Genomic DNA, 26,295 nt, shown 5'->3' with positions numbered 1-26,295 from the left:
TGAATAAACTACAGCACAGCCACATAATAGAGGATTCTAGTGATAACAAATAATGAGGACACTCTCTATGAACAAATATGGAGTGATTTTCAGGATATCTTTGTAAATTAAAAAAAAGGTACAAGAGTATAACTGCGCACACAGTATGCTATCTTTTGTGTAAGAGAAAGGGAAATATGAAATGATATGCATACCTGCCTATTTCAAAAAGAAACACACTAAAGAAGTGAAGGAAAGGCAAACTAGAGACTAATGAATGGGGCAATGACCCTTTTTTTACAGCTTTGACTTTTATAATGATGTTAACATTTCACATATCCAAAAACTAAAATAAAACCAACAATGATGGGGGAGAGGGACTCTAAAAGTGGAACACAAACAGAAACAAATGAACCTCAGTCATATTTTGAACAGTAAAACACCACGATGAAGGGAAGAAAGAGTAAGAATGACCTAAGCAACTCTTGAACCCAGTATTTTCACTACATACTTTGAGATTAAAGACAAAAAGAAATGCGAACCAACACTGAGCTCTAATTAGCATGACTGCTCTTTGTGGTATGGGCCACTCTCATTTGTCTACCTACTTTTGTTCAGCATAATTATCCTGTGATTCATCCACATGGTTGCATGTACCAACAGCTTACAGTTATCCCTTCTACTTTCTAACACTCCCCATCAGGGTTTCGATACTGTAGCTCAGCATAAGAAATTAAATGGGAATTTTGGGGGGAGTTTTGTGGAAGCTGCAAAATAGCTGCTGTAGTTGGCTGTCATTATGGAGTTAACGAGTCGACCATAAGGTATATCAAGAAAAAAGATAAGGAAATCCACTAAGCCCTTGCTGCAGCTACACTAACAATCAAGCATTTACATAACCATAAAGACTGGCATCTCTGGCAGAGAAAGTGCAACATTTTTTTGGGTGCAGGATTGCTATAAAAAAGGCATTCTGGTAGACTCTGGCATCACATGAGAAAAAGCTAAGTCCTTAATATGATTTCCTAAGGAAAATGAAGGTGAAGGGTCTACCCCTATGGATTTTCAGGCCAGCAAAGGCTGGTTTGAAAATTAAAAAAAAAAAAAAGTTTAGCTTACACAATGTAAAAATAACAGGACAGGCAGTGTCTGCTGATCGAGAGGCAGCTAGGGAGTTTCCTGAAACCCTGAAGAAACTGATTGAATACTGGTCTGGTACAAGGGGCCAAAAACTTTTATGTAGATTTCCAGGTTGTGAGGGGCCACGCCCCTAACCCTGGCAATGTGGAAAGGAAAACTGTGTTTCTTTTTCGCATGGGCAGGCACTGGGAATCAAACCTGGGTCTCCAGCATGGCAGGAGAGAACTCTAGCACTGAGCCACCGTTGCATCACCCTGTGTTTCTTTTGGTTGGTGTAAAGCAGTGTTCCACTGAACGGATGTGTCATGATTAGTTTAACCACTCACTTGGTGATGGGCATTAGGGTTTTTCCAATCGTGGGGGTTATTACTAATAAAGCTGTAGTGAATACTGATGTCAAGTCTCTGTATGAACAGCTCTTATTTCTCCATTACACAGCCAGGAATGTAAAATGACATATTACATGTTTTTTATTACATATCCAGGACTGTAAAGACATTATCACATTGGAGGTGTATGTTTAACTTTTAAAACACTGCCAAATTGTTTTTCAAAGTGGTTGTACCAGTTTATATTCCTACCAATGGTGGATGAGAGTTCCTGATGCAATGACGCTCAAGGATTACTGTCATGAAAAAAAGAATCCATGAGTCCACAGAAATAAAAAAATAAATAAATGAAGAAAGGAAGAAAGGAGGCAAAGGAAAATTTCTTCCTCACTATTTGGCAACCAACACAGTAATAAGTGGCATCTGTGGATGCCAAAACTGGTGGATAAAAGCTTGTTGAGAAACAGGGCATCTGTACAGCTTCGAAGAATATCCCCTCAAGTTACATATTAATTACCAAAGGGAAAAGATCCAAGGGACCAAGGCTAACCTCATCAGAAACAGGACAAACCAGCATCAGGTGTCTCCTGAGCGATGCACAGAGTTAAGATATAGCACCACTTTTGTGGTTCTCCTGCCAAAAAGGTCTGTATGTGTGTCTGAACAAAAAAGAAAATGCCAGAAGATTTTAATAATGAGGAATGGGTGAAGAGTAGAGGAGAGTTTTTCATACCATTCAGTTATTTCTTTAAGCTCGAAGTGATTTCAAGATAAGAAAGTAACAAAAAAACTTAACTGTGTTAAGTAAGTATCATTTTGAAATGTCATGCATAAACCTGCCTTCTCAGAGTGCCATAAAAACACTGCTCCTTGGTAATTCAAGGCCAACATTTGGGAACACAATGAGAGTGGAGGGCTGAACTAGACACTTCTCCCTGGGAGTTGTGCATGGCCGTCTGTTCTCCCCGGTGTGGACCAACATCTGAATCTGCTTCTCCTGGTTCTTCTCCCTTGACATTAGCTATTGGCTTTCACTACTTTTAGAAGGCCTGCCCCTTGCCATATCTCTGCATCTCTCCCCCACGATCTATTACTCCAATCTCCTGAGGTTGGAAAATAAGATAACCAAGTTCATCAAGAAAACTTCTAAAATAAAAGTAAGTAGGCTTAAGTGAAGGCCTGACTGCTTCCATAAATCAAATGCACAGGGATAAAAGCTCAACATAGCTCCTATAGCCACTCAAGGGTCTTTCTGGCTTAGATTTTCATTTCTTCCTCTGCTCAAGATGGTGTGACTTTACAAAGGGCCTTCAGGTAAGTGAATTTGCTACAGTAGTTGGAGGGGAGAAATCAATAACTAACTTTAGATACCTGCATCACTTAGCAATTATAAGTTTAAAAATAACTATCAGAGAACCCAGATTTACTTAACATTATTTCTGTTAAATATAGCACTTAGAGAAATTGGCTATCCATATTCAAGTAGTACAAATCTACTTAAGGCATTATATTACTCCTATAAGCAGTTATAAGTAAAGTATTCCTGTTCTCCAAAATTTCCAATTCTTCTAGGTTTAGAGCTTCAGAAAATTATAAATACCATTTTCAAGATGTTAACATATTTCAAAATGAATTTTAGAAGAAAAAAGATTTGAGGCTTAGAGCCAATCTGCACCATCAGATAGTTCAAGGCTGCTACTTCTAGAAATAGTCCACTTACTCATCTTCTATTCCCTGCACACCTGTGAAAAATACATCAAAAGGATTACCTGATTTTCTGAAAAGCTTTTTCAAAACATAATCATCATGGTTCTGCTTCTTCGCCTCGCTCTCATTTTCAGTGTCTTGCTTCTGGTACTGTCTCTTCTTCACCAAGTGTGGAATTCGAGTTCCTTCAAACTTGGCATCTCTGCGATGCTTGCAGTTCTTGGGTTTTTGCTTCTGTCTTGGATGTTTCTCCAGGGTCTCTTCTTGTGCCACACTATGATGCTTTGTTTTTGATTTGTGCTTATAACAATTATTTTCTCCATGTCCATTCTCTGAAATAGTTTCTATTGTGCTCTGGCATTTTTCTCCTTTATAAGAAAGATCTTGCTTTGCATCAGTAATACCTTCCTCACCAGATGCCCCATGTGTTTTATTGAGTTTTGGAGAATTTGAACCTTCTCCATTTCCACTAATCACTGATGACCTTTCTAGTCTAGACACTGCACCTGTCTGCAAACATTTCTCATCTATGAGTATAATACTGCCAGTTGGATTACTACTTGTTTGAGGGTCTTCTTTCAAAGCACTTTCATGAGAAGTTACCACATTTACTTCATCTCCTATAGCTTCAGATTTATCTTCAGATGATGTGACATCATTTGCAGATGTATTAGAATCAGGTATCATTTTGCTGTTTGGAACGTCAGGGTCTGTTTCAAAGGCTGGTTGAATTTTTCTTTTTAAATCGCGTTTGGGTGTCTGAATATCCGAACCAGTTCCTTAAAGGGGAAAACCATAACTAATGTTATAATGCATAACCCTTAATTAATTTATTACTTTAAATTAAAGAACGCTAGGTAATACCTGCAAAAATTGCACTTGTTTCAGTGCTCTGGGATGCATCGGGACTGGTCAGAGTAAACAGCTCATAAAGATCATTGGACTTGAAAAACCGCCTTTGTTTTGGATCCTTTAGCACTCTATTTGTTAAAAACTGCTTGAAGATTTGTCTAAAAAGATAAAAAATAAACTGGTATGAAATGATATTTAGCGCTATCTTAAAACTTGAATTATAAAACAATATAAGAGACATATGATGATTGCAAATGTCTAAATAATCCCGCATATTTTTAGCCTTCGAAAATTACAATTCAGGAAGTATATAACACACCAGGTGGGCTGGTCTCCTGCGGTTTCCAGGGTTTAAGTTAGGAATAAGACCTAATTAATACCCAATAAGCTTTTTCAACCTCCAGGATTCAGAGCCTCCCTGAGCTGGACCTAGGGTCCTCTGCCCAATTCCATCAGGAACCTCCAGTGATGGGGCTTAGGAAACTCTATTACTTGGGTTTTGCAAAGTTTTCACTCAGATCTGCTCCACACTCTTGGCTGAAGCTCCACCCCATTACTCATGCATGAGCACCTCACAAAGCAGCCCTGGCCCTCTCAGTCACTTATTCTCCAGGAGGAAGCTCTTCCCTCAACAGGAGTCAATTTGCCTGCAGCCGCTCACAACAAGGGCCCTTGAAGAATGTGTACAATTCCAGGAGGGCTGCGGTACACTGTTTAGGGCAAGGAACCTGCCCTCCAGGAACTGGGGTACAACTCAAGAATACAGAATTTGGTGGTGGTGGTAGAGCTGGAAATATCTCGACTCCACTGCTGAATTTACCCCTGCCTCAACCCCCTGGGCGTCAGACCAACAGGCGAAGCACTGAAACGGGGGCCTCCTGGTCAACTTCTCTAAAGGCCACATGAGCCAAAGACCCCCAGAGTTGGGGCAGAAATACCAACATATTTGCATTTCAAATTTGCTGCTTAAAAAAAATTTTCTAACAGAAGGTGGCAGATTATAGCAGGTAGGAACATGTCTCCCAGATAATGATATGAAGTTTATACTTCAGCTATCCCTGAAGTTTAATAAAGTTAGAAAAATTATCAGGTTTGAAGACCTTTTCCAAAAAACGCAGAATGTGCCACCTAAGCTTACTTGGGTGGGAAAGAAAACAGAAACAAGCACAAAATAAAACCTAAAACCTTATCTTCCTTGTGTTGTAACAACTATTATTCTGAGACAGAAAAACATTTAAAAATAAGCACTTCAAAAAAATTCCCTGCTTAAGACCCTGGCGGTATCTTTTCTCCACCCACCCCACTGCGGCCAGGCGAGTGGACGGGGGAGCTGGTGGGTGGCCGTCATACTGACCGGTGGTAGATCTTTTCTTCAATGGTTCCGGCGGTCAGAAGCCTGTACACAGTCACCTGCTTCTTCTGGCCTATTCTCCATGCTCGCTCCCGGGCCTACAGCAGAGAGAAACATCTGCAAGGGCCTCCCCAGAGAGAATACTAACCATAAGAAGTATTAACCCAAATCTAGCAGTGACTGCTATAGGTCAACTGCTGAGGATACTTCCCGTCTGTGTGACTCCCTCAGTTGAGACGAGCACACTCTCAAGGATGCACACTGTATGCCGAACCTCACTGGGCCACCAAGAAGTGGCCACCCTCACAAGTGCTAACGACCAAACTATTTTCACTGATTCGCTCCCTTCTGAAATGAACAGACCTGTGTGTCGGTGCTTGGGTTCCAGTCGGGGTCATAGATGAGGACTCGGTTGGCCCCAGTCAGGTTGACTCCGATGCCTCCAACCCGAGTGGTCAGAAGAAACACGTAGATGGATGCATCCTGGTGGCAGCACACAACATGCAGAGAGGACAGTCAAGACCAGCCACAGCTCTCCACTTCCGCCTTCACGCACTCTACATGCAGAAACCTTCCCACTACATAAGGAACTGGTGGTACCCTAGAGACCTCTGATGAGTTGAGAGTCCGTCTCTCAGTTCTTTCTTTCAGTATCGACTGTATCCACAATATTTAAAAACTGGGTTTTAAAGGCAGAATAGACATCTTTTGTTTAAACACAAACACACACATACACATACACAAATGGAGAAATACAGAATTAAAAACAAAAAGCCTTCCTCCTCCCAGTCCTAGACACCAACCCTGGTCAGGGAGGTGAGGGCCCTCCTCCCGCACTCCCCTCTGCAGGCAGCACCCCGCCTGATGTAACTGTCACACTGACTCGTCACCTCATTGTATCTTGTAATCAGAGGTTGTCTTGAAGCAATGGTAGTGGTCCCATCCATCTTGAGATAGGTATAGTTTTGGGCTCTAAGGAACACTTCAAGTATGTCCAGCATCTATTTGGGGTAGGAGGTAAGCATTTCAAAATCAAATACACACTCCCAGTGAGTGACTCTACATTTTTGTAAACACAGGCCACCTTCAATTAAAAGGGGTTTCTTTGAATCAGAGAAAAATAGCTGGGGCAAGAGTATTTTTGGTATTGCCCTACTGCTAATTCTTGCAAGTTTTGCATATATCCTGGCATTTATTTGCAGTTAGACCTCAACTCACCTATACATGAAAATCACACTGTGAGCCTTTCAAAAAAGTCAGTATCCGGGCATCACTTCTAGAAAAAGAATTGAGCTCCCAAAGGGATTTATAGGCTGTCATCTCAGCTCCCAGGTATAGACTTGCTTTTGGAAATCATTATTTAAGATTGTATTCTTTTCCTATTTTGCAAATTAATGGTTGTAAATCATAAAAAAGAAACAACTTTTTTCTCGTACAGGGTTTCATACGCACCTGTCTTGACTGAGAAAAGAGCAATACTCGCTGGCCCTGTTTGTGCCATATTTTCAACAGGGATTCAACGACGATCATTTTCCCAGAACGTTTCCAGTATCCAAACTGCTCTTCTTCCAGGTCATGATCCAGAGCACCTGTGAGATTCCTGGGGCCTCCAGAAAAGAGGTCTGGGTGGTTACATATTTTTCTTAGGGCCACGAGTCCAGAGAAAATCTATCGTACAAAAGGACATATGTCCATTCAGATTAGATTAGATTAAAAATGTCATACCAACCCAGACTTGGAGAAATTGGTCACACGACTTATCAAACACATGTCAACACCACATTCCTAAACAAAGTACCACACAGAAAGTTCTGTGGTTTTAATAAGGGCTAGAGGTTGATAGTCCTCTTACTTTATGATACTATCTTATACTAGAAAGCATGTCTGCATAAAACATTCACAAACTGGAAAGAAGTGAAGGATCTTCAGAAGGGCACAAGAGACCACATATGCTCACTGATTCAGGGCACTGTACCCCCCAGCTCCCCCTGCACCCCAGCAGGACTACACTAACAAAATGCTAACAATGCGTCTCCTTCACAACTCTCAGAGGGTAATTCAAACCAAGCTTAAGATTTAAGTAGGTAAAAGATAAGTCATACATCCGTGCTAATTATCAAAGGGCATGGGAATTTTAACTCGTAAACAAGTTAAAAACGGATGATAAATAAAAAAAGAAAAAACAAAAAAAAAAGAAAAGAAAAAAAGAAGATAAAAGATAGAAACAAATCCAGAACACTGTGAAACTCTTGAAAGTACTCGGTGTGAATCATTTTCCCCCTCTAGTTCTGTGCTGTCCAATATACAGAAGGCAAAAGCCAACAGGTGACTACAGAGGGCGGGAATGCGGCAAGTCCAAATTGGGATGTGCTGTAATATAAGGTGCCCATCCAATTTCAAAGACTCGGTTAAAAACATGAAAGCAAAATATTACTAAATAATTATTTATTTTTATTATAAATATTTTAGATATATCAAGTAAATAAGTTGTGCTGGTTTGAAAAGATGTATGTCCCCTAGAAAAGCCATGTTTTAATCTAAATCCCATTTTATAAAGGCAGAATAATCCTTATTCAATACTGTATGTTTGAATCTGTAATTAGATCATCTCCCTGGAGATGTAACCCAATCAAAAGTGGTTGTTAAGCTGGATTGGGGGAAATATGTCTCTACCCATTTGGGTGGGTCTTGATTAGTTTCTGAAGTCCTATAAAAGAGGAAACACTTTAGAAAATGAAAGAGATTCAGAAACAGCAGAAAATGCTACAGCACCATGAAGCAGAGAATCCATCAGCCAGTGCTTTGAAGATGAAGAAGGAAAACGCCTCCTGGGGAGCTGCATGAAATAGGAAGCCAGGAGAAGAAGCTAGCAGATGATGCTGTGTTTGCCATGTGCCCTTCCAGAAGAGAGAGGAACCCTGACTGCATTCACCATGTGCCTTTCCAGATGAGAGAGAAACTCTGACTGTGTTTGCCATGTGCCTTTCCACCTGAGAGAGAAACCCTCAACTTCATCAGCCTTCTTGAACCAAGGTATCTTTCCCTGGATGCCTTTGATTGGACATTTTTATAGACTTGCTTTAATAGGGACATTTTCTCAGCCTTAGAACTGTAAAACTAGCAACTTATTAAATTCCCCCTTTTAAAAGCCATTCTGTTTCTGGTATATTGCATTCCGGCAACTAGCAAACTAGAACATTAGTGTATTATCAAAGTTAACTCTGCGTCTTTCTTTTCACCTTTTTTAATGTGAAGATTAGAAAGGCCACAATGACAGGTGTGGCTGGCATTGTTACCCATGGACTGGGCTGGCCTGGACCATCTAAGGCTGCACAACTTGGAGGCACATGAAGAAGTTAAGGGGAGATGAGAGATGATAAAAGGGCATGTTTAAAAAGGCATCTCCAGGTACCAATGATAGGTGAAATAAGAAATGGTGAGAGATGGCTGAAAGAACTGAAATTAGGTAATCTGGAAAAAGCATATGGACTGAGGAAGAGCAAATGACTGTGGGCTGAAGACCAGCACAGACTATGGGACACGTGCGGACAGACCTCTGGCTGGAAGGGCTGATACTGGATGGACTGCATTCTGACAGCCTGTGTCGGAAACATCCTGTCCAGGAGGCAACAAGGAGAGCCTAGTCAGATCACTGCAAAATCTGCTCTGGCTGGAGCTGGTCTTAATATGCTAAATAAATGGAACACAGTTCCCATTTTAGGATACTAAAAGCACAAAACTGAGTGGTTTACCTGACACTTTCCCCTAAATGCTGACTATAAACTTACTACAAGTGCTTCTAGAACAGACACAGGCCCAAAAGGACCACTGAGGACTGTCGACCACTACAATGCTATTATTTACTTACAGACAGATGTGTAAAAAGAACTCTTTCCCTGCCGGCCTCAGGTACTGGGCTGACCCCCTGACTCTGTAGTGTCCGTTCCCGGTCCCTGAGGGACTGAGCAGACCCTACAGCCAGTGCCCTTCTTCAACCAGACCTCACGGATGGGTTCAAGCAGTACAGCACTGTGGCATGAAACAGGGGAGTGTGCTGACATGTAATCATGCCTCCTCTTACTTCTGGAAGGGCTTCACTGACGTGGTTTCCAAAGGTAACAGAACACCCCTGCCCCAGCATCCAGCAAATGCCACAGGGAGAAACTCCTTTGCTCAGGTCCCAGCACACAAGCCTTGGCCTGACCCACGGTGGCCACTTCACTTGTAGAGTCCCCACATCTCATTCTTACTGAAGCTGCTCTGGGACACTCGGAATACAAAATGTGTTCCAGAAAATCACGTTCAAGTTCTCTATTATGCTTTTAACAATGCGGCTTTCCTGAGAAGATACTATCGAGTAACTTTTATATTCTGGACAATAGCAAAAAGAGAGTTTTCTTAGTAGCAGTGAGAAGAGAATGGCCTTAATTAAATTCCTTTCATATACTGGGGATGATGAGAATTAGAGCCAGAGACATGTGAACCAGAGATTATACCTGGCTTCAAATATTGTAGGGTTCATAAACTTATTTAGATATGGGGCTTCTTTAAGAAACTGATGAAAAGTTATAAATCCTCCACACAGAATAACAGAATTTCAGTTATAATTCCTGGGAAAATCCAACTGTACACCCAACACCCACCCATTCGCTGGATGAGAACGTCTGGAGTAACACTGTGAGCCTGAGTGCCACCTCTGTGGCTCATTAGCTATGACCACTTGACCATCTGTCCCCTAATGTCTCCAAGCTGCCATCCAGGCACGATATCCACCAGAGGGGACCACGGGAAGATCAACAGGACAGTACTACACAAAGAGCCTGGCACACTCTAAGAACTTAAATGCTAGACTCCTTTCCTCCCAGCTGCCCTTGGCCTGTGCCTCAGTTCCTTGGTTCTGGAGCAGCCTCTGTCTCAACTGACCTGCATCTCCCCATTGAGGATCCTGTAAACTTCTTTGGAGTCAATGAAGGTTTGGTAGACTTTATGCTGCTCATCTGAAAGGCGGCAAAATAAGACCTATAGGGGAAAAACAGAGGAACTATAATTTCCAAAAAAACTTAATTTAACAGAATAAAATAAATATTAATAAAATTTCCTAAATGAAAAATACACAATGGATTGTTTTAACGATGCACCTTTTATTTAAAAACCACAAAACAATTAACCTCTCCTGGCACGCTCCTATTCTTGGACTTCTAAGCACAGATCTTCAAGGTTAATCTCTTACTACAACCCCTTCCCTCCCAGCCCAATCATTCTGTGCCCTTCCTCCCTCTCTCTCAGCTCACCACCAACCTTATGGCTTCACCTTCTTCCCTGGCCAATTCCCATTTCCACAGTACTTTCCTTTGGCCACCCTTTGCTACTTAACTTGGGTCCTCATCTACCCACTGTACCACCCAGTAAACTTCTAAATGCAGAGTAACTCAACAGTTGACCTTCTCTATTTCTTTATGGTAACTGCTGAGTCCTGTGTGAGAGGATCACCCATCTGTGTGGTTTCCTTCAGCATGGCTTCAACTCTCCAGTACAGTCTTCTAGGCACTCCCCAGCCAGCACCTCCATTGTACCCCACGAATTCCATCCCAACCCTCCCACACTCCCCTCATTAGGTGCAAACCACTCTGTTAGGCATTCCAAGAGATGTCAAAGTGAATAAGATGAAGTCCTGACTTCAAGGAATTTCCAGTCTAGCAGAAATGATAGGATCTTAAAACGGAATTTCCCCATGCATTTGCTGGTGGGTGGGGAAGGGCACAGCAAAAAGCCCAGGTAAAGGGAACACCACATGCAAAAAGAAGGAAAGTGGCAAATGTTTGGAAAATGAGGAAGTGATTTGTCCTGGCCACAGCATGAGTGACCAAGAAGAGACATTCTAGAGTCCATACTGAAAACAGATTGGTACCAATAAACTCCATCAGTATTCTTAATTAGGTAGGTGAAGGGGAGAGGGATATTTAAGGTGGGATGGCAGAAAATGAGCCTCAGAACAATTAATCCAGCAACCAAGTGCAATATAATTTATGAGATATACCTTAAGCACAGGAAGCAGAGATGCAAGAGTGAGAATGAAGAAAGGAACAAATAAAATACCCCAGCAACTGGCCGACTTGAATTAGAGTCAGCTAAGAGGACTGTGGCCTGACTCACAGGCAGGCAGAAAGGAGCAGCTAGGAGATGAGGTGAGACTAGAACTGTGGAGATGAGTTCCATGGGGAGAGAGCAGGAAAGGGTGAAAGCAACTTTGGTAAAGTACCCAGATCCTCTGTAGTTTCAACATCTGAAAATTCTACAATGCATCTACTTTAAGATTCGGAGTAGAAGGTGTAGTCACCTACTAAGCTTACAGAATACTAGGATGGAATTTAAAGGGTGCTCCCTGTAAAATCGAAATCAGATGACATCACTTCTTGGCTTCCCGGGAATTCCCGCCTCACTCAGAGGAAAATCCCCCACTTCCTCAGTATGGCCAATAAGCCCTGGTGATCCAGCTGCTAGCTGGCAATCTGACTTCCTCCTCACACACTCCTCCTCACTCCCATTCTCCAGCCCCGCAAAGCGATGTGATTTGCTCTTTCACCTTCTTTGAGGCTCCACTCTCTCTATTAAAGAGGCCTTCTTTTCTATCCCTTACAAAAGGCTGCCCTAAATCCTTGCCCTCAACACACCCTCCTGCCCGTGATCTGCTTTTTTTTCCTCCACCAAAATTAGTACAAGAAACAAATTTATTTGTTGTTTTGTCTCCCCCCATTGAACAGCTGTGAGTTCCATGACAGCAAGAGCTTTGCTATGTACTCCAGAACCTAGCACAACACCAGGCAGTAAGCTGACACGGAGTATAATTCGTAGAATGAATGAACTGCGGGCTTGAGGAAAATGGGAAAGTCTAGAAAGAGTAGCTGTATGGAAACTATATTAACAAGAGAGAGATTAAGAGACCGTGGGCTAGAGGAGGGTCCCGCTGCAGGCAAATGTCACCCCAGCACCTTGCACATGTGGGTGCATACAGATGTGCACAGGGCCAGCCTCCATACTCATCAGCCTCATCAATTACACACACAAAAATGAGTGTGACAGGGCAGGTACATGCATGTTTTAGGAATGTTTTCATAACTCCTGGATTTACAGACCTGCTCATTTTTATCTGGTAAAGAAAGGCTCATTTTGACGTCTGACTTCATTCTCCGCAGCAGATATGGATTTATGGTATCTCGTAAGACACACGCACACTTATAAGCAGTCTTAACCTTTAATAAGAAAAAAGAAAAAAAATTATTGCCTGTTTAAGTAATACATTTGTTACCCTTCAATTGATTCAGTTGCTTTAAAATACAAAAACAAAACAAAATCTGTCAGAAATGGTTGGAAATTTGTTGGAGGTATGAGCACAAGTTCCATGTACTCCAAGGGGTGGCAGCTTTCGTATTAATATCATCATTAATCAAAGCATACAACAAAAGCAAAGCTGGTAATTTGTGCCTTATCCCTCTTCTACACCTTGCTTTAATTATTATTATATAGTTAAATTCTAAACTAAGCATTTACTTGATTCTAGACCACCCTCTAGGGATAAAAACACTTTAGAAGGAATCTCTGTTCATAATCCTGTAGTTTCCAAAAGCTACAAAGGAAAGGAACCGCTGATCTGCAAGAGAAAAGATGAAAAGCTAACTCTGGGGGAAAGCTGTAACAACGGGAGCAACCAGAACATACGCAGAGATTACTGCCCACTGGAGAGTAAATTCAAGAAAATCCCTACGATCCCAGAAATGAAAGGTCACTCTGGCCTAAAATGGAGCATATGGTTCTGTAATGGAGCTCGGCCAGATGAGATGGGTATTAACTGTAACAGAAAAGCAAAGACCTACAACCCAGGAAAACCACTCCCTCTGCAACCCACTTAGAAGCTAAGAATTCAATAAATTATTGATAACTTAAAAAAAAATCTAAAAAGGCTTAACAATTTACTCAATTACTATTTAATGGGATAAGAAAAATTCTAATTAAAGTTCAAATTTAAGGAAGCTAGCTGTAAAATGAATGATACCAGGAGCTTGACCATAAGAAAAACAGAAAAATTCATGTTAAAAATGGGATTTTAAAAGATCCCAAGGACACCTTACTCAAGTCTGTATATACGTGCATATTGTATATATGTGCATGTGGATATATATCTATATAAAACAAGTTTACTTAGAATAACAGATAATAACAGAGTAGCTCAACTAATCAACTCTTAGTTATGTGTATGCTCTTAAATTATCATTCTGTCACTGATAAAAATTACCTTTACGATGATGATCACGTAAGTATAGTGATTTGTAGTAGAGCGACAATTAAACTTCAGAATTTAACAATATATTACAGTCTCACCAAGGAGCCAAGTATACCGTTAAAATCTTTCTTAAAAACATATGCGGTGTGTTAAGGAAATCATCCCCATGTTCCAGCCTCTGTCCATACCTGAGAACTTCTGTGCCCACATCTCTGTCCTCTGGGAGAATCAGGGGGCTTGTTGCTGAGGCCGGCTGAGGCTGGCAAGCCAGCTCTAGGTCTGAGTGGCCTGGCCTCTCAGTTCATGCCCTCTCTTGCCTACTACCCCGTGGGGAGTTCCTCTTCCTTCTCCCTCCTCTGCCCTGACCCTTGGGGTGAACTCACAAGAGTCAGGGTGGCCAGGGACACTTTTCATACCCAACTCTCCCCAGAGGAAGAGCTTAAGCTTTAGACCAGGGTGGGGCTGGAGGAACAGGGAAGAACAGAAAATTCTGTTTCAGCCTTGGAGTCAAGCCATGTTCTCCAGCCCAGCTTTACAAGGTAATCCTGTGCTTTGGGCAACAAAGCTGATCCTATATTCAATTCCCATAACGCTGCGGAATGCAGATCCCGGTGGAGTGCGCCCATGCTTCCGGTTCCCAGCCAGGCACAGTGGCAACGACAGCCCCAGCACTGCCTCTTCAAGAACTGGGTGACTCTAGCTAGACAAGTCAACAAAACGCTGGGTGTCAGTAACCCTGAGCATGAAATGAGGCAGCAGCCAGAAGACGGCTCTATCTTTCCTGCACTAGGGAAACATACAAATTCATATTTTCCCCCAAGCCTTTTAAATCCAACTCAGTCACCCTCTTTTCCCTGAAGTCTTTCTGGACCCCCCACAAGATCTGAGCACTAGTTATCTCCCCTAACCAAGTCCTGCGTGCAATGGACTGAGATGATCTCTTTATCACTTCCCCACTGCCCACCCTCTATTTGACTGGGAACACTATCTGAAGGAAGGTTCTAGTTTCCAGCCCCCTCCCATCATTTTAGCCGCAGGCTGACACAGAGTATCTGCTGAAAGACTATCTTCTTGTGATTCAATAATGCATGGGAACAAGAAAAAACAAACAAAAAACGATAATGCATGCACACCATGCTCTTAAAAAGGAGCAAATAAAAATAATAAGCCACAGATTTTCCCAAAGGATGCGAGCATCCTCTGTGCCTGGTGCTAGGTTCTAGAGGACATGTCACCTCTGCTCCCAAGGACAAAAAAAAACTCACAAATTTGTAATATAAGGACTTCAAAGAAAGAACAGACCGTATTTACACAGGGCCAAAGTTTCTCCCTATGAATTACAGTTTCTCCCTATGAATTACCTACTAATTCCAAAGGAAAAGCAGTAACCTCACAGTTCAGAAATCTGATTAAATAACACCTTGCCCAAGTAACTGAAGTTAACATCACCAATAATGGGACAAACCAATGGCACGTGCCTCCTGACATGACAGTATTGTTTCTGTGCTATTCCTACTAAAAATGCAAACCTGCATCTAATCACAAGATGTGACAAACCCAAACTTAGGGAGATTCTACAAAATAACTGGACTGTACTTTTCAAAACTGCCAAAGTCATGAAAGGAAAAAGAAGATTAGAGGAACTGTTTCAAATTATAGGAGACTAAAGAGACATGGAAACTGCTGGAACAATTGGGAAAATGTGAATGATTACAGATTAGGTAACATAATTATGTCAACATTAAATGTCCTGACTTTGATATCTATTTCATGGTTCTCTAAGAGAAGGTCCTTGATCTTAGGAAGCACACATTGAAGTGTGTGGAGGAAATGGGCATCATGCCTGCAATGTAATCTCAAATGATTTAGGAAAATAACAGCATTAATTTGTTTACATTTATAGACAGAGATGATGGAAGGAATTATAAAGCAAAAGTAGGCAAAATGCTAGCAATTGTCCATCTGTGTGAAGCGTATATGGGAGTTCTTTTTACAATTCATGTAATCTTCTGTTAAGGGTTTGAAATTAATTTAAAATAAATTTAAAAAGAAAAGAATAGCATAAATGAGGACAACAGGAGTTCAGAGGAGGAAGAGAGAGAGCCCTTACAAAAGGTAATCGAACAGTATTCAATTAAAAATGTAAAAGACATTAAAATCAGTTTTGACAATTCTCTAATTTCAAAGGGCTGAAACTGTATTTCTCATGAAAAACTTCAAAGCATCTGCACTTCTCTTCTGGTTGCGGCTTGACTCGAGCTCAGTCATGGCCTAGAGGGTGCAGACCCCGCACCAGGACGGCTGTGCTGAGACCCTGCATCTCACTACTGACGGAGCCTACTTCCAAATGCCCAAAACCGTCCTTACTTTGGCTTCTCCTCTTGAGGCACCCTCCTGGGGACACTCCCCTTTCACCAATCGCCCAGCCTAAAACCTCAGGAGTCAGCTGCAGCAGCCACCCCTACCCCCCGCGATTCCATTTTCTTTACTATATAGTCTAATGCCCTCTCTTAAGGTACACATATTTCCTCAAGCCTTTCCCAAATAACCGGTCCTCCCTGCTCCCCTCTTGCCTACTAAGTATCTACACTACTTTACATAAAACATACTTACCTGATTAGCAATAAATTACACACTACCCAGAGCTGTTTCCCTTTTGTTTTATCATTTCTGAATGCTATACTGATTACCGATGACATCTTCTAAAAGGAAAATTTTCTTATCTGTCACAACTATTCCAGGAAAAATCAATATCAAAACTATTCGATTTTTATTATATAAGGAAAAGTTTCATTCTAGGGATTTCCTCCAAGTATTTTCCACAATTTAAAATAAAACTCATCAGGAAAAATATGATTTTTAATTTTATTGGACACCAATTTAAATGCGACCACCTCCCTTAGACTCTGCATGGCTGAACCACAAGGTTTGACGTTTAGCAGGAACATTTTTTTTTTAACTTTTTTTTTATTAATTAAAAAAAATTAACAAACAAAACATTTTGGGCGGGCCGAGGTGGCTCAGCGGGCAAGAGTGCTTGCCTGCCGTGCCGGAGGACCCCGGTTCGATTCCCGGCCCCAGCCCATGTAAAAAACAAACAAACAAACAAAATATAATAAAACAAGAAAATGTTTAAAAATGTTTCCCTTTCTTCCTCCCTTCCTTCCTTCCATCCTTCCTTCCTTCTCTGTCTTTCCTTCCCTTCCTCCCTCTCTCTTTAAAAAAAAAAAAAAAAAAAAAAAAAAAAAAAAAAAACATTTAAATATCATTCCATTCTACATATACAATCAGTAATTCTTAATATCATCACATAGTTGCATATTCATCATTTCTTAGTACATTTGCATCGATCTAGAAAAAGAAATAAAAAGACAACAGAAAAAGAAATAAAATGATAACAGAGAAAAAAAAACTATACGTACCATACCCCTTACCCCTCGCTTTCATTTACCACTATTAGCAGGAACATTTTGACTGCAAAGACCCCAGAAGCCTGACACTCCCAGCCTGGTACCTGCACTGGGGAAGCATTTGTGTACCCGCCCATGGTGATGGGCACAGAGAACTGCTCCATGAACACTGGCAAGGTGCCCAGCTTTCCCGGGAAGATGAAGTCGAAGAGCGACCACAGCTCCCGGAGGTTATTCTGCATCGGTGAGCCAGACAGGATGAGGCGGTGAGGGGTGCGGAACTGTTTCATAAGAAGACATACCTTATTGGTAAATTCCCCCTTTACCAGGTAATCACCATCCCTACCCCAAGACACTCCCATATAAGCTTGTCATTTGTGATCTGATTTAATACAGTTGCATAACTTAAGTTCTTGCATTGTTTTGGGCCTCTCCAAACAATGGATAATTCTTCAATTACAAAGAGATCAAACAAAGGGGAATTTTTTTTTCTTAGTATCTTAAGTGGAATAGAACAGATTAGAATTGTATCTGGTTACATTCTAACATTGACCCTTACAAGAGACATTAAGTAATGTGAGAAATTAAAATTAAAAAACATTACAGGCAAGAATAAATAATTTTTGCATTATAGCAAAATGCATATCTTTAATTCCTGATGCAAAGGCACAAGGAAAAGAGTCAACAGATGTATGACTAAAAACAGTTTACTTTGAATTAAATACTGTTATCTACCTGGAACTTCCCCTTGTCATAAGAGGTCATACCTGTTTGCAAGCAAGGGTAATGGCGGCATTCGGATTTCGAATTTTGTGTCCTTCGTCCAAGATCACATAATGCCAGTCATGCCTGCTGATGTCATCTTGCATCAGTCGGATGTAGGAGTAAGAAGTGATCAAAATCCCATGACAGTGAGCAATCTCTCTAATTAGTTTCTCCTAAAATCATAATAAAGTGGCAATGTCAATTTCAAATGAGAAGTTAAATTAAATGAGCCTGGTTCCTAAAATGACAACTTTTCATCAGGAAACAAGCTAAAGACTATAAATATGCACAAATATAAACATCATATGTACAATCATAATTATACGCTACTGGCCCTGGAAATTTACATTATATTTAGTTAATTTGCAAGGCAGTGAACACTGACTAATATATTACTACTATCAAAATAAGTTTGGGGGGTGGGTAGAGAGAACCCTCAAAATAAGACTAGAAAAGGTTCTAACATGTAAACATCTGGCCAATTTTTATTTTTCCAAAATATCCTTTGTGCCTATCCTTGTTAAACTTAAAACAACAAGGTAGAGGGAGAATGATCGATTAGTTTAAAACAAAAGAAAGACCGTGGGAAAAATCAAGAAGATAAGGAAGACAAATCTAGGAGCTTTATTGATGTGTAACATGAATTCCAGGAGGACAGAGGGAAAGGATTATAGAAGCAGAGATTTTTTTAAAATGATAGAAAAAATTCCCTAAACAAAGGAAAGATTTGAATCTACCAGAGCAAAACATCCCAGAGAGGCCCAGGCAGAAACACTGAAAAAAACATGCACCTATAGACAGAGCCTACTTAAGTGTCCAAATTCTAAAAGTAAAGAGAGAATGCCAAAATTTCTAGAAAAAGAGAAAAAAGATTCCTCACAGAGGAAAAACAATTTGCTTACATTGGGCACCTTATCTGCAACACTGAAAATGTCAGAAAGCAAAGGGGAAATCTTTACATAATTCTAAGAGGGAAAAAGCAGTGACCCTGAATTCCATTTCTATTCAGACTAGCAGTTACAACTGACAGAAAAAATAAATCCCACCTTTGGATATGCAAGGGCTCAGAAAATAAACCACCAACAGATAAGCTAGACACATCATGGGGTTATCCAGACAATGGAGAAGGGAGTCACCAAAGAGAACGAAGCTCCTTTTCATGGACCAAAAGGGAAGATGGCGGCTGCTAATGGGAAAGCACTCTGCAAAGCAGCTCAAAAGCCTCTTTGAGAAAGGGCACAGGCACCATCACTATGCCCATCTTACAGATGAGAAAACTGTGGCTTAAAGGCAGTACGTAAGATAGCAGGTCACACGGCTGTTGAGCAGCAGAGTCAGGATTTGAATCTACAAAGGACGTCAACTCCAAAGCCAGAATTGCTAAATACCAGGCTATGCTGCCTTTTACTAGACTATAAAAGGAAAATGTTTTAGAAAGGAAAAGTATATGTAAAATACATACCACTTCTAAAAATAAATCATTAAAATATAATAAAGTCTAAATGAATATAAAACACTTTTAAAATATTAATGAAACTGTTAAAGGACTCTAAAATCGAAAAAGTTATATATCTTTAAGTGTTACTGTAATTCCAGTTAGTTTAACAAAACCTGGAGTGAGATCAGGGGAAAATAAAATTGTAGTAAAAATCTCATCTTATACAAGGGTGGGACAGGGTATATGAGGAAGGGACTGTTTAATTCTAAACCTCCAAAGAAAAATATGTTCAAATATATCTGTAAAAAATTTAAGCTTATCTAGCGATTGATACTGTTACTTCACGTTATTACCAGAAAAGAAATAGAACACTCAACTATAAAGCCACAATAGGGGTAAAAAAATAATAGAAAATAGCAAAACTCAGGAAAAGAAAATGAAAAGACAGAAAGTCAGACAGTAAATTTCAAGCTAATCATACTAGGGCCCGCTGTATGAGAATGGGTTCTCTATTGACAGCCAGACTTATCAACTAGGCAGGTAAGGCAAAATTCAGCTCCCAATTTAAAAAACACCCAAACAGAGTGGCACCATAAGTTGCAAATAAGGGAGTTACGGGAAGGATTAGCCATATAAATGTCAGGCAGAAATAATAAAGCAGAAGAAAGAGGGATGTTTTCTGTTTTAAGGACACAACACTGAGCGCACACGTGAACCTTCACCTACAGAAGGCACCAAAACAAACCCTAGAAGCAGAAGCTGGGCTGAGCCTGAGCAGTGGCACACCCCGTCCTGCTGGGAGGCAGCACCACAGCCGCTTCTCTCCCAAGCCCACGGGTCAGGAGAGACGAAACAAGATCCCAGAAAATAAAAAGTTAAAAAATTAGCAAGCAAAGGATCTGAATGTCTCCATTATGGAGTGAGCAGCTCCCATCAGAGCTTTAAATCACATTGAGCTCTTTTCAAATATGATAGAAAAACTGAAATCAAACTAAGCAAAAGGAAAATAGAATTACTAAGATAAAAACAAAATTTCGTGAGGTTCAAAGAAACAATCCGGTAGACTTAATAAAGCAAAAGAATTACTCTGAAGAGACCAAAGAACTTTGAAAAAATAATAAACCAGAACCAGAAAAAAACCAAAACCAAAACAAAACCTCAGCTGCAAGCACTAGAAATATCAAAGGGATATAATCAGAGAGAATACAAAAATTTTAAAAAGTACCACATGCAATTCAATGAAAAAACTCCAGTTTGATAGAAGACTATTGTGGTAGTTTGAAGCTGTTACATACCCCAGAACAGGCTATGTTATTTTAATCCATACCAGTGGGTGTAGACCTATTGTGGGTGGGACTTTTTCATCAGGTTATTCCAATTAAGACATGACCTACCTTATCCAAGTGGGTCTTAATCCCCTTACCGGAGTTCTTTATAAGAGGATAAAAGACACACAAAAACCCCAGAGAGCTAAGAGAAACACCCATAGACGTTTAGAGAAAAAGCCACAGATGAAGACGCCTAGATGCTAAAGCAACAAAACCCAGAGAAAAGAACCAGCAGATGTGCGCCATGTGCCTTTCCACGTGACAGAGACGTCCCAGATGCTGGCAGCCTGTCTTGAGAGTCCAGGCATCATCCTACTGATGCGTTGAGTTGGACATGTTCATGGCCTCAGAACTGTAAATTGTAAGTCAATAAATCCCCATTGTAAAAGCCAACCCATTTCTGGTATATTGCATTCCAGCAACTTAAGCAAACCAGGATAATTAAAAAAAAAAATACCAAAATAGACCCAAGAAAAATTACACAAAGCAAACAGACCAATAATCAAGAAATTGTAAAAGGTATTAGGCTCTTCCCACTAAGAGTGTACCAGACACAAATGGTTTCGTGAGTGGAATGGAGATAGATACTTCCCAAATATACAAGAAGACAGGATGCCTTCCAAATCACTGTTATAAGACAAGCAAAACCCTGTTAAAAACTGACAGCATACTTGCAACATGTATGTACAGCCCCAAGCTAGAGACCCGTGACTTTACAAATAAAATCTAGAAATATATTACCTAATAAGGTTTATCGTGTGAGTATAAGAAAAGCTAAATATTAGGAAACCTGATAATATAATTCACATTATCACAATCATCTCATAAAAATTGTATAAAATCTAATATTGAGAATATGATTTAATTAATATCTTAAAATATTAGACTATTTTAAAATGCAATAGGGTATAAAAGGATGCATCCAGAGCTACGAAAACTGTGACAGAGAAAAATAAAGGGGTCACGGAATGCCCTTTCATGTCACAATACACTAGACATCTGAGAAATGTCTTTGGAACATAAGCACAACATTTGGTACGTAGTAAAAGGTCGAGAGGTGAGAGCTGGATTATTTTTACTCTTTTGCCATTTTCTGATTTACAATTTCGGGTGACTGCATAATACTGCATGAGAGTCCCACCTGATTTAACTATTTCCTGAGGTTTAACCTCACGACTAACACAGCAATAACCCTCAGGGCCCACGCTCACAAATACCCACACCTTTTCCCAGGACTCCCTTCGCCATCCCCTGCTCCCTGACTACTCCCTATTCCAGCCATGGAGACTAGGGAGGAAGGGCAGGAATCCAGAAGATGGCCCTCAGCCTCCAACGTTTCACCCGGCCAGTCCTGCGACTCTGAGAAGTCAGAGAGCAGGACAGTTGGAAGCTGTGACAGCAGAGCAAACTGAAACCAGGGAACCTTATGCCTGGTTCTACTTCTGCCGCGAAACACTGTGTATGGACACAGATCAGAAGTAGATGAAAATGATTAAAACTGTTTGGGGCTTGAAATACAGCCAGAGTTAAATTAACCTTCCAGTTTATGAAATGCCTCTGCATTACAGCCAAAACGGCCCATCCAGGTGACTCACATATCGCCACTCCTGCACAGATGCGTCGTGGTCATTCCATTAACCTCCAAGGAGAGCCACTCAGAGCTGAAGTTTGGGCACCACCCGAGGGAAACTGGGAGGCTTTCCTACAGTTAAGCAAATGGCATGCCAAGCTTCTCAAATATACAATACTGGGAAAATGCCCAGTTTCTTTAGACTGTTGGGGTTGACATTTGTTCGGAAAATTCTGTAATGTTAGCTGGAGAAATGCAGAGTTTCCACCACATTCAGAGAAATGTATGACGATTAACAAAAATTAACAAGATACTATAAAAAGAACGAGGAACTTTTTTAAATGACCTCATTGAAAATATAATGGCCTCTTAACAGCCAGTGGGTAAAAACAGGTCCAAGACTATTTGTTTTCACCTGATTCAATCCCCAAATCCTGCAACTGCCTAGACTCTAGTTTCAATAATGGTGAATTGTTGAATATTATGGACGTCTCTATCCAAACACTTAAGACAAATCATCTCGGGCGGTTTCAAATTAAAAGCCTGTAAAATATGTAACCTCTCCTAGTTTTTGCAATTAATAGGGTACATCTGCAATTAGCCTGACTTACTGAATGCAGTGCTGTTGTCATTAAAGGATGTCTCGTGAAAGTGCGGCTGTTATTACGGAGGCTCAGGAGACCAATCCCTCCTAGAGGGCAAACAGTGGATGGGTGGAAAACAACAGCCATAAATCACACTGTCAGGTGGCTGGAGAGCACGCGCAAGGCGCAGGCACATGAAGGCTGTTCACGGTAAACACAGCCCGGCAGCTTCCCAGGCAGGATTTACAGCACCTGTAATTAATTAAAATTTCCTTCAAGCTAAATCTTTAATAAACAAGGATTTGTGCTGACAATGAAGAAAAAAGGACTCTGGCAACACAATTTTACAATATTCCTCGCAAAGCAAGCAGAGCATCTATTGCTTCCTGCGTCCAGTGAATATGTGGTCTCCAGAGTTAATGGGAATTACATCGCTTCGCGTGATAATCTGTGCACTTAGCATGGGTTGGAAATATTTAGGTGGCTTGAGGGACCCGGTGGCCCTTTTCATTTCTTATTTTTTTTACTTGATTTCAGAAAAGGTGGCTCTTTAAACAACACATGGTAGCTTCATCAGATGGCCAAGTTCTTGCATGGTTTGTTTTTTAATCACACCCTGCATTTCCCAAAAAGAATTCTGATATTCCATTTCATTGTTTCTATGTGGGCTCAAGTGTGTCTGGACTTGAGGGAAACATTGACTGAGGCTGTCATTCACCCACATTTTTTATAAAGCAAGTATGAACCTTTTATTTTTCCAATCACAACTGCCTCAATCAGCAGCTTTTCTTTGCTCAACTATGGAGATGAAGAGTTCTGCTATTTTCCTGTTTCTCACAACAGCAAGAACTACACAAAGCTCTTCATACACAGGTACACCCAACAATCCTCACACCACCAGTATTTTTATCCCCATTATACAGGTGATGAAACTGGGCTCGGAGAAGCTAAGGTCACAAAGCTACAAAAGGACATACTGGAAAGCCAAAACTTGGTCTGGTAACTACAAAGCCTATGCTCTGAAAACTTCTTGCCATTACTACTTTTCCCGCTCTTATGCTTCTGAATGGCTAATTGACCCAAATGAGAGAAAATCTTCGAATTATCTAAAATATTCCGTTGGCTTACTAGATTCTACACAGCAGAACAAGGGGAGAAAATGACAACCAATTTGGAGTGAAGCAAGACACTTCTAATTACACACATCCCAGCACACGGAGAAAAGGGACACTAATCATTAAATAAACTTCATAACATAGCGCTAAAGAAGCCACCACCCACTGTGAACTACGTGGTAAGTCATCACAAAACTGTCTGCTTTTATTATCTTTCCATATATTATACTTGCATTCCCCAAGGAAACTGCTAGCTTTTAAGGCCAGTTAACAACATCATACCCAATTTTTTGAAGCCCTACCAGCACCAAATACCTGGATTATAGTGTTTACAGCTATTCAACAAATAAACATTAGCTGACTCATCTAACATGTTCCTCTATGTTAGAACGATCACAGAAGATACTAAGTACGTCTTACACTCCTATCAATGAAAATTTTAATTGACCATTAAGGGAGCATCTACAGCCTGAAAAGTTTTTAACTGATTTGTTTGGTTCAAAATATTAGCTGCACATTTTTTACACAGTTGCTAGATGTACATTTCATCATTCTAAATTAGCTGCCTATCAATAAGAAAATAATAAAAGATAATACAGGATCAAATGGTGAGATTGGTGGAAAGCTAAAAGGCAATTTGGGGAAGAAGAATGATAAATGTGCTCTATTCAGAAATTCATTAATCATTGGACATCTGCTCTCTAAACAAACAAACAAAAATTCACAATTTTATGTCAGCCACAGCAAATCAGTAGGAGAATAAAGGAGCACTACTTGAATGAGAAACAAAACAATTAGGTTATATCTAAAGAGAAGTTGTCTTGTCTTCCCGATTTTCTCTAGCACTGAATGTTCCTCTCTAAGGTTCACTTAAAAATTTAGACAGGAAACCAGAAGACACAGAAAGGGCAGCCATGGAGAAAAGAAATCTCAGCTGATAAGAATGGAAAGGAAGTCAGGAATCAGACTACAAGCTAGAGGAACAGACTGGCATTGACAGAATATTTGAAATATGAATTAAAAGTGTACGCTCTACTGCAAAAATGGTGCCCACCTACGTGAGCCAGCAGGCACACAGGGGTGGGGCACAAAGCTCTGTATGTTCAGAGAGCAAAGAAAGACTGGAAGGAACAAATGCCACTTCGGTGACTTAACCTGGAGTCAGGGTCTTGGGAATGTCACTCACTAACCAGGCCTGTGCAAAGGAACTACTAACATATCCTCGATATGCCCGTCACAGATGATAAATTCATTGTGTTTCCAAGAGTGAAACATGACAACATACATTTTCTCTATCTTTTGCATAACAGTTTATGGATTTAGAGACCTGAGGTGCCTATAGTGGAAAAGGAAGAGAAGAACGAGAATTAAGGATCAGCCTAAAACACAAGGGAATTGCGTGTGGCTTTTCTGGAAAAGTTAAGTATGAAACTCGGAGGTAAAGTACTTGGTAAACTATAAAGCACTGAAAAATTTATGACCCACCATCTGTCTGTGTGCAAAGACAACCACAGAAGGCAGAACCACCCATTGTAACCAAAAGTGAAATCCCATTATTTAAGGATTTGCCCTCCAAGCAGGCTAACGAAATAAGTTTCACCAAGAGCTTCAGTGTCAATTCCAGTTCTACTAACGAGTCAATTTACTCTTGTGTCCATTTCATCCACATGAACGTATTTCTTTAAGTTGTAAAAACAGGGGGAATGCAGGTAAACCACACCCTAGGGAAAGGTGATAAATATATATCTTCACTAATTCAAATGAAAATAAAAGGTTAAAGAGGAACATACGAAAAGTGTGCCTTTTTAAGATAAACAGCAACAAATGAATCCTACTTAAAAGATTATGTGATACAAAATATTGAGATGTCAACTGATGATGGAAATGAAAAAAGGAATAACAAACTTAGAAACCAAAAATAACAATTAGCAAGATTGATGACAGGATAGTTAGCAGCGATTTACAGTTTGCCTAGAAAAATAATCTAAATTATTATGATATTCCGGATGCTAAAAATCACTGATTTCTCAAAACAGCATTTACCCTACTTCACCAATTTAGTTTGTTTCCCAGGTATCAGTTTTAAAAGCCAGGGCAAAGTCATATGCTTTAACAACAAAGGTTAGGATAAGCAGGATTCCATCTCACCTTCTTGATCTACCAAATGACAGATACATCTGATTCACTTTCATCAAAAGTTCTGCTTACCCAGTGATCATGAACAAAATGAGAATGTGTAGGAAAAGGGGTTTCGAGGAAACTACAGAAACACTGGATTTTAGGGGCTCATGAGTTTCCATCTATCTCAATGAGGTGAAACAGGAACATTCGTTCCAGTTGACACTCCTTGTGTGGGGTTATGAGTACTCGCCCCAGAGTTCAGAAGACTCAGGGAAGAAAAAGTTTAATAAACTGATGCTCTTTCTTAACGAAACCTGCAAATACACAG

The 26,295-nt window shown here is 40.4% G+C and overlaps 1 protein-coding gene across 4 annotated transcripts in view; it reads right to left on the bottom strand.

The window, feature by feature from the left end:
• The window catches only part of ERCC6 (ERCC excision repair 6, chromatin remodeling factor), an 81,540-nt gene that overhangs the window by 8,079 nt on the left and 47,166 nt on the right, over window positions 1-26,295 (bottom strand). For 3 of the 4 annotated variants that reach the window (XM_077124643.1, XM_077124642.1, XM_077124644.1), the window contains 10 exons: window positions 17,814-17,984; window positions 17,151-17,327; window positions 12,492-12,608; window positions 10,282-10,377; window positions 6,811-7,026; window positions 6,249-6,359; window positions 5,722-5,841; window positions 5,362-5,456; window positions 4,020-4,165; window positions 3,218-3,934 (listed from right to left, as the gene is read on the bottom strand). In XM_077124643.1, coding sequence (XP_076980758.1) covers window positions 3,218-3,934; window positions 4,020-4,165; window positions 5,362-5,456; window positions 5,722-5,841; window positions 6,249-6,359; window positions 6,811-7,026; window positions 10,282-10,377; window positions 12,492-12,608; window positions 17,151-17,327; window positions 17,814-17,984 — 1,966 coding nt within the window. Of the gene's footprint in view, window positions 1-1,119; window positions 3,935-4,019; window positions 4,166-5,361; window positions 5,457-5,721; window positions 5,842-6,248; window positions 6,360-6,810; window positions 7,027-10,281; window positions 10,378-12,491; window positions 12,609-17,150; window positions 17,328-17,813; window positions 17,985-26,295 lie in introns of those variants that run through there. The other variant, XM_077124645.1, reaches the window with a different exon arrangement.

Source organism: Tamandua tetradactyla, chromosome 13 (genome assembly GCF_023851605.1).
Source record: "Tamandua tetradactyla isolate mTamTet1 chromosome 13, mTamTet1.pri, whole genome shotgun sequence".
NCBI classification, from domain to species: Eukaryota; Metazoa; Chordata; class Mammalia; order Pilosa; family Myrmecophagidae; genus Tamandua; species Tamandua tetradactyla.
Note: the sequence above shows the minus strand (reverse complement) of the source record. Positions and strands in the feature narration are given on the sequence as shown.